The sequence below is a fragment of the Acanthisitta chloris genome, unplaced genomic scaffold (assembly GCF_000695815.1).
Source record: "Acanthisitta chloris isolate BGI_N310 unplaced genomic scaffold, ASM69581v1 scaffold590, whole genome shotgun sequence".
NCBI lineage: Eukaryota > Metazoa > Chordata > Aves > Passeriformes > Acanthisittidae > Acanthisitta > Acanthisitta chloris.
Genome location: NW_008650858.1, coordinates 122,471 through 131,986, shown reverse-complemented (window position 1 = coordinate 131,986; position 9,516 = coordinate 122,471). Strand labels below are relative to the sequence as shown.

Here is a 9,516-nt window from a genome sequence, read left to right as displayed (position 1 = left end):
CCCTACAATGAACCTGAAATAAAATAACAAAACAGAACAAAACAACAATTAGATAAATAACTCAAAGAAATACATCAAGCCCTGTAACGAGTCTCTAAGACAAGCCTGAAGTTACCCCCAGGTCTGTAAAAACTCATCCTATACAGGTGTGAAACCTGGTACCTCTTTGAAAAGATCACTCCACTGACATATATTTAACTTCAGCTAAAGGACACAATTGGTGCCAGGAATTTTTTAACACTAGGAACAAAAACATTACTAGGGAAGTCTGTCTCTCAGACAAAGGAAGACACTAAATAAGAACATAAAAAGGCACACGAAATCTCAATTATCTTCAGCAAAATGGGGTTACATAAAGGTTGAGAATTACTACAGTATTTTTATAAAATATCTGTTTTGTAAAATCTTCAAAATGTTTTTGCTCCCACCAAGAGCATCAACTTTGTTTTGCTTGGCTTCATTACCCAGAAGTTGATATTGTCAATACATCGGTTCATCTTAGGTGCAGAATTACTGTGTATCAAGGGCAATGAAGGACACAATGGCAAGATGTTTCCTAACACTCTGCACTATAATCCAAGTTACACTGTACTGTGGGAGTCTTGCTGAGGCTGATGAAGGTATAAAAACTTTATCATTCAACATGTCACTGTAAAGCAGTGATTTCAGAAAGCACTGTCTCTGCACGTTACCATAGGAGTGTTTCATGCCCATATTTCTGACTATAAATTGAATTATTTAACTATTGGCACCTTACATCAAATTTCATGGCTGTGAGTTCTATAAAATATTTTCTAAAGCAACAACAGCAAATCTCTCTTGCTTGACTTCAGCTCTTTTCTTAACTGGTGAGTTGACAACCTCAATGCACTGAGCTGCCTGAGTGGTAACAGGCAGCAGACTATGTAAGGGACAGATAAGAATAATGTGTCTGTACTTTTGATGTAAGGCATGAGGATGGGAGAACTTTGTATAACTACAACACATAAGTGACTAACACCAGACGTTCCCATTGCAAATAAAATTCTTGGAGAGGCTGGATCACAATGACAGACACAAGGTTTAGTGGCATGTTGAGGATACCTCAAACAAATATGCTATAATTGCATGCTTTATTTGGATGCTGGGTACAGAAGTACTGTTGCATTTATTAAACATTTTGTAATGCAGCAAAGAAACTCCAGGAGAAAACACAAGAGCCATTTGCTTCAAGGAAAACAGAGGGAATCTCGGTTTTAGAAAAGTAGAAGATTAATGCTCCTTCAAAAACATGCAATCACATGTCTGAGTTTCCTTTAATAAGAGTCCCAAATATAAAAGGATTCCTCTCTTGCCAGCACACTAGAGGAAATGGCCTCAAGCTGCACCAGAGGAGGTTTAGATTGGATATTAGGAAAAATTTGTTCACTCAAAGGACTGTCAGGCATTGGAACAGTCTGTCCAGGGAAGTGGTGGAGTCACCATCCCTGGAGGTATTTACAAGACATGCAGGTGTGGCACTTGGGGACAAGGTTTAGTGGTGGACCGGGCAGTGATGGGCTAAGGGCTGGGACTCAATGATCTTAGAGGTCTTTACCAACCTTAATGATTCTATGATTATGCCTTCTTCAAAATATGTTGTATACCCCAAAAGCTGCAAAAGTTTTGCAACAGCATGATTTTTCTTAGGAATACTCTTCTTACAATGCAGTTGCCACTGTGCATAATTCCTCAAAATCTTGACTTAAAGCTACACACAGAAACTTTACTTACTTTAGTGCAGAGTATGTAAATCCTTTCAAGCCATCTTTGCACCTGAAACATAAAACCAACAGTTTTCTCTTTACTGGGCAGCTTGCAATATAAAGTGCTACAGATTAAATATTGTGTAGAAGGGCTGTGGGTGAACATCAGCTTTTCATTAACAGAAAACAGCACATCTGCAACAACTCTGTTGCTATCCTCGATTCAGAGTTGTCACCACAGCCTTGGGACATGTCTCAAACAAAGGGTACAGCAGCATATGCCAGTGCTTCTCTCTTTTATCCAAACCAAGAGGGGAGAAATTTTTAAAGGATGGTGACAGAACCATTAGGGTGACAATGGAAAATGATAAAGAACTGTTTCTTTATAGAAAATAAGTAATGAGGAATTTCACAAAATACAAATTTTACTGCAAGGAAAGAAAGGAGAGTTGGACCTCAATGAAATACCTACCCTCTTGTGAAAAGCTGCAGTGAATAGTTAGGTTATTCTGACTTCAAGATAAACTGTTCTACTTTGCAAAGTGCTGATCTCTCAGCTCCTTACTTTAAGAAGATTCTCAATCTGAAAGTCACAGTTTTTCAATTATATAGTGGTTTCTCCAATTCTGAGCTTGATGATATATAGATAGATAGATAGATAGATAGATAGATAGATAGATAGATAGATACACACACACACATATGTCCTTTCTTACCAACTGTAGGGTTCCTTGTGTGAATAATGACCACAGTAAAGAGGCCGTAATTGGCTATGAAAGATTTAGGTTATTGACTTATTTTTCTGCCCAGGATGCAATGAAAAGAGCTGAAGCTTGCAGCTGCTACAGACTCCTCCTGAAAAACCATGTTGGTAGCAAAGGAAAAAACAGATACTTGTGGGTTTTTTCCCCTTTTCTTTTTATAGAATTGCATGGGGAGTACATTATGATAAAAACATGTTCCTTACACAATACACAAAGCACAAACTAGTAACTTATCAACACCATCATTTCAAGAGTACACCTACTATGAGAGAACATGGCGCTGCAGTCGCAAAAGCTTTGTAAACAGAAGCAGATGAAGACAACCCTTTGCCTTCTGCCTGCAGAGATCATGTTGTCCCTGGAAATGCTGTGCCTACAGCCCCCAAGAGCAGGTGACACCGACTCCCAGAAGCCACTGTGTGTGATCAACATGTACTATCAACGACTGGATACACAGAAACAGCAGGAAAAACACAGTGAGATAAAAAATGTTCACAAATGAAGAAAGTCTTGCTTTGTCCCAGCAGGACAGTGCCTCCTGCAGAGATCATGTTGTCCCTGGAAATGCTGTGCCTACAGCCCCCAAGAGCAGGTGACACCGACTCCCAGAAGCCACTGTGTGTGATCAACATGTACTATCAACGACTGGATACACAGAAACAGCAGGAAAAACACAGTGAGATAAAAAATGTTCACAAATGAAGAAAGTCTTGCTTTGTCCCAGCAGGACAGTGCCTAGCACAGAGCTAGTAAGACATCACAGCATTTAAGCACTCTTGGGAAACTCTTCCCAAGGGTATGACCTTCAACACATATGTTTCCAAGGACTTAGCACATGCACAGTGCTAAGTAAGTATCAGGCACAGTTAAACACAGCACCAGAAAATTCATTGCAAAGGTTTCTCTTTTAAAATGACTGCAGTTAAAATATTGGTCACATATTTATGAACTATAGAGGTCCAAGATAAAGACACACAAATAAAAATGCTCGCTATATATTTAATTAACACAGACCTTTGAAACCAAAGATAGGCAATAATTAAATTATTATTATTATTTACCTATACATGCAATTCAGAAGCTGAACCACTATCACAGCACTATAGCAGAAAGATGGATTTAAACAACTGATGAGTGGTGGACTGAAACAAATGAAATCAAGCTCTGCCCAGAGATCACAGCATATCACTGGCAGAACGACAAACAGAGCCCAAATATGCAGGGTTAACACACACCTGCTCTATCCACAGAACCATGGTGTGGTACCACGAGTTTGATTTTAAACCTACAATTGACTGTAGGTTAAATGTCCTTTGAGTTAAGGGTGTCCAACACCTTATGCCTGCAAGCTGCCAGCTCAAGAATAGGGCCTTAGTTTCTACCTTTCAGGTAAATTAAAACCATACACAAACTGAAATCTAAACATGCATGTAAGTGCTTGTAGAACAGTATCAAACCAGAAAAGTAATCACAGTGTGACCATAATGATTCCTTAATCATTCCAGTGCAACTGCACTTCCATTTGCAAGTGTTCAATGATTTCTTTACTACACCACCAGATGTCCCTGCCCAGCTGTGCTGGAGGCACCCTGACCAATGCTATCCTACAATTCATTTCCCTTAAACTGACCTCAAAGAAACTGTCAAACCCTTTCTTCACTAATATTGAAAATCAGAAGACATCTGAATCACCAGAGAGAAACCAGCACCCCAACCCCCTACTTTCTTTTTTCAAGAAACATAAAAAATATTTCTAATGCCTATTCTGATTACACAATTAAAGTAATTTGTCTGCAGTAAGTATCTGGTGTATTGGAATGTTATTAGCTATGCTTACTTTTCTCATTTTATTAGTATTTCTATATATTTATAGAGCAACAGCTATGAATCCTCCTGCAAAATGCACCAAAGTTAAATAGATAGTTTGATATATAAGTAAAGATTCAATTATCTTTTCCCCCATTAAATTCCTTTATTTTTTTAAAATTTTAACAAGTATAAAAGTGCAATTTAAGCTCTTAAACAGAATTTAATTAATGCTGCTTCCTTTCTAAACTGTCCTCTGTAAAGTCATTGTGCAAAACTAATGGATGTGTGGAAATAATGCTTATTAGGGGTTTCATAAACAGGAGTCCTACAGAAACAATACTTTTAATCAAGAGTAATTTAAACTAACTCCTTCACTGACATGGCCATTTTGCTCTTACAAATGAAGCAGCAACCAACAACAAAACTGGAAATCTAATATTTGACTTTACATCATGAATTCAGTATATTAAAAGTTTCAGAATACTGGTCTAGAGATGGAAATTGCCTTATTTATTCACACACTAGCTACACAACCCTGACAGCAATCAAAAAAATCCTGCACACTGACTCCAAACACACTTTTTCAGGGGTGGTGGGGAGACAAAGCCCCATGCAGAGGCATCCCAAATTCCATGACTGGTCTTGACAGTGACTGCTGAGGTACAACACTGGCACATGGCACGTTTCATGAACACCTGGCTACTAATAACTGAACTAAGACTAACGATTTGCTTCATACAGCCACTAATTGGTAATAATAATGCCACCACTAATTGGTTATAATAACCTCTTCTCAATGCTTCATTGCTCAAGGGGTGAAAAAGCTTGCACTCTGCTGCTGACCCCCATGAGCCATTCAAGCTGCAAATGAGCCCAGTACAATGCATTATTACATGTGCCCAGTACTGCAGATACCCCTGGGATGGGAAAAATCTAAACAGTGAATTACAAACTTGTTTTTTTCTGATTATTCAACTTGGAAGATCTGAGATAATGGTGAGCTGTATGCCATCAGAGGAACACAGTGTAGCTCACCTCTGTCACCTTTTTACAAGGGTATAGAGTGATGAGACAAGGAGGAATTGCTTTATACTGAAAGAGGGCAGGTTGTAATTAGGTATTAGGAAGAAATTCTTCACTGTGAGGGTGATGAGACACTGGCATACATTGCCCAGAAAAGTTGTGTATGCCTCATCCCTGGCCAGGTTGGATGGGGCTTTGAGCAACCTGCTCTAGTGGAAGGCGTCCCGTCCCTGCCCAGGCAGCAGGGCTGGAAATAGATAACTTTAAAGGTTCCTTCCAAACCAAACCATTCTCATATTCTGTGTTTCCCACCACCCTGAATGCCCCAGGGACCAAATCCCAAGTGCAGGAGGGCAACACCATTTTTCGCCCAGCAAGACATAATTTGAGTGGTTGCACTTTCCCATTTGAAGGAAATTTGTCTGTGGTACAAAGTCAGCAGCACCAGTGACTTTGCCAGCTGTCCCCACTGGGCATTGTGTACCTGATCACACAGCAGAAATGCTCTTCTCTGTTCCAGCTTGTGTTTGTCCAGAGCCAAAATGTCCAGCATAAAACTGGACAAGCACACTATGCAATGGGTGAGCAACTGGCTCATGGGTCAGGCACAAAGGGTTATGGTGAATGGGATTACATCAGGCTGGTGACCAGTCACTAGTGCATTCCACACGGTTCCATCTTAGGCCCAGTGCTCTTCAGTAGCTTCATAAATGACTTGGATGCAGGACTCGAAGGACTACTAAATAAATTCACCGATGATACAAATTCACAGATGATACAAAACTGGGAGGAGCTGTGGACTCCCTTGACGGCAGAGAGGTCTTGCAGAGAGACCTAGACAAATTAGAGAGCTGGGCAATCACCAACCGTATGAAGTTTAACAAGGGCAAGTGCCTTCTGCATCTGGGATGGGGCAACCCTGGCTGTATGTACAGACTGAGGAATGAGATGCTGGAAAGTAGTGCTGTGGAAAGGGACCTGGGGGTCCTTGTTGCTGGCAAATTGAATATAAGTAAACAGTGTGCCCTGGCAGCAAGGAGAGCCAACTGTGTCCTGGGGAGCATCAGGCAAAGCATTGCCAGCTGGTCAAGGGAGGTGATTATCCCACTCTACTCTGCAGTGATCCAGCCTCATCTTGAGTATTGTGTGCAGTTTTGGGCACTACAATATAAGAAAGATATTAAGTTATTAAGAGTGTCCAAAGGAGGGCAACAAGGATGGTGAAGGGCCTTGAAGGGAAGCCATATGAGGAGTGGCTGAGGTCATTTGGTCAGCTTGGAGAAGAGGAGAATAAGGAGAGACCTCAGTGCTGTTTACAGCTTCCTCACAGAAGGAAGTGGAGGGGCAAGCAATGACAACTTCTCTCTGGCAACCAGTGGCAGAATCCAAGGGAATGGTCTCAAGTTGTGTCAGGGGAGGTTTAGGCTGGATATTAGAAAATGTTTCTTCACCCAGAGGGTGGCTGGGCACTGGAACAGGCTCCCCAGGGAAGTGGTCACAGCACCAAGCCTGACAGAGTTCAGGAGGTGTCTGGACAATGCTCTCAGGTACATGGTGTGATTATCGGGAATGTCCTGTGCAGGGCCAGGAGTTGGCCTATATGATCCTTGTGGATCCTTTCCAACTCTGATTATTCTGTGATTCTGTTAAATTCCCCTGCTGGGACAATTCTGGCACATGAGCAAACAGGGTTGATTTTAATCGTGCGTATTTATACGATAAATTTAACTTACGGCCACACACATTTATTTTTACATGAAGAGAAAAGCAAAAGTGGAATAGAGCCAATGCTTGATACAAACTATACTTCCAACAAGACATGAACTAACTCTTATTATTTACGTTTGTGTATGTAAAGAGGTGCTGTACATGAGTTTATCCCACTCTCCCCTCTGTCCTGTAGGAAGGAGAATTTCCCACACTGAACTGTAAGGCTGGATGCCAGCAATTATGTTTTGTTTTTTTTTCTATTAGTATGTCTTGTCATAACTCTTCTAAAGATTTTCTCTGTGACCAATTGATATAACATTGTGCAAGAAACCTTCAGAGGGAACAAGTCACTTTTCACGCACAGAAGTGGTAAGGAGAAAGCTGCTCACAACAGTAACACATACCACGTTTAACAACATCCCAATATTGCTTATGTTATCCTTCAGAGTAAGAGTAAATTAAAAATTCCTATGTGCAGAGCTCTCATTATGGCCACGTGGGAAGGAAGCACTTCAAGCACAGGACGTGTGTTGGTGTATTACTGCAGCACATCTGTCTGTAAAGACTGGTTGGGGGGACCACGTTTCCAAGTTAAGGTGTCCTGTTTTATGGAGAAGGGAGGATCATAGTGATGAAATGTGACTGTGTCTGAACATGCCAGCTACACCCCTTGCTATTAATTCCCTTGCTTTTAGGAACTACAGCCTATCTATGCAACTTTGTGATCTGTGCTGAACTCTATAGAGGATAGTCCATTTTCTCTTTTAAGTTGATCAGAGAGGTCACTATACCTCCCTCCTTCTGTTTTTCAGTTGGATTCCATGAATCTTAAATGATTCACTTCTCATCCTCTCCCAGGTGCTAACAGCCAACAGCAACAGGTGTCACTTTCTGGGATGTATTCTATATCCATTGTTCTTCATCATTTTCCATTCTCTCTTTTGCCCTTTCTTCTCACGAGTTGAGCTCCTCTTTCATATTTCCCCCCACCTCTCCCTGAAGTGTTACTCTCAAAAGTTCATTTCTTTTTCTTAAAAAAGAATTCATCAAAACCTTCTCCATAACTCCTCGTGGTCTGACACTGCCCACCGCACTAATCAAGTGGGTTGTGGATATAAGAATGAAAGCACCACTGAAAAACATGATTATAAAGAAAGTCAAGACTCAGAGAGACACAATTATTCTTCATCAGAGAAATGAAAGAATTAGTTCAGCCTCAGTTCTAAGCTGGTTTGAGACTAATTTGTTTATGCAATGACTGAAACATAAAATCACATTTTGGAAATACTAGTTTTCCAAAAGGCTCTGAGATCCAAGAACAATTCCAAACCAGTTAGACCTTCCCCACTGATGTAACTATGTACAAAAATACTACTTTAAGATGAAGTATTTTATATCTCTGATTATAAAATAAGAGGTAATCCAGTCAAATCTGGTAAAACAAAGGAAACTGAAACCAAAGGTTGCTCAGCAAATGTCTCAAGAGGAAGAACACAACTTGCTGAGGGTGCACTCAATCCCACTGCCCGTGTCACCAACACAGATATTGAACAGTGTTGGCCCCAGCACCGATCCCTGAGGGACACCACTGTGTGTACCTATCCAGCCAGTTCTTTAACCACTGAGTGGAAAGAATGGTTTGGGCTGGAAGGGACCTTTAAAACCATCTAGTTCCAACCTCCTTGCCATGGGCAGGGACACTTGATAGCTGGGTTGCTCTAACATGGAAGATTCAATAAAATGTTTTTGCTTTTTCTTTCGTAATTATGGCAATTTCAACTAATCACCTTTATTTGTATCATATTAAAGACATTAAAACTTGCTTATCTCACAAAGATAACTCAATCCGAAAAGACTATCTGTATTTCAAACTATGCTATGGTCCATCCATCCAGACAGAAACATATCTCTTACAGACACTGAACAATCATTATATCAAGACACCTGGAAATGCTGAGAGCAAATATAGTTTGTTCCATGTACTGTTAACTTTAACATTTTCCCCAATATAAAACCTAAGACCTTCCTTCACGTTATTCCCAGCTTTTCCCAGATGATGCAGGAGGAGGAATAACCACACTCGTTCCTCTCTTCCTCTGCTTTGATAGGGGTGGGATGGAAAAACTGATGGAAAATCTTTTCTTCACCTCCCTCCAAGGGTCAGGAAGAAGGCCCCACCACATTGGACCACATAACCCCAGGAGAACCAGTAATGCCTACAGGCAGAGAAAATCACCACCACACCAAGACCTGCCTCCTCCAAGACTCAATAGGATCAGGAGGCACAACTTGTGACTTGCTGTGCTGGTTTGAGCAGAAGTAGAGTTAACTTTCTTCACAGAGGTTAGTATGGGGCTATGTTTGGGTTTTGTGCAGAACACAGAGTTGATAATGCAGAGATGTTTTTGTTATTGCTGAGCAGAGCTTACACAGAGTCAAGGCCTTTGCTGCTTTCTGTACTGCCATGCTGGCAAGGAAGTTGGGGA

General features: G+C 40.8%; 1 protein-coding gene across 1 annotated transcript in view; it reads right to left on the bottom strand.

The window, feature by feature from the left end:
* Window positions 1-9,516, bottom strand: part of TMEM135 (transmembrane protein 135) — a gene marked incomplete at its 5' end in the record, with an annotated part of 145,436 nt that overhangs the window by 15,247 nt on the left and 120,673 nt on the right. The window contains 2 exons of the mRNA XM_009070356.1: window positions 1-13; window positions 1,753-1,794. The exon at window positions 1-13 is cut by the window's left edge and continues 125 nt beyond it. Of these exons, the coding sequence (XP_009068604.1) occupies window positions 1-13; window positions 1,753-1,794 (55 nt within the window). The remainder of the gene's footprint in view (window positions 14-1,752; window positions 1,795-9,516) is intronic.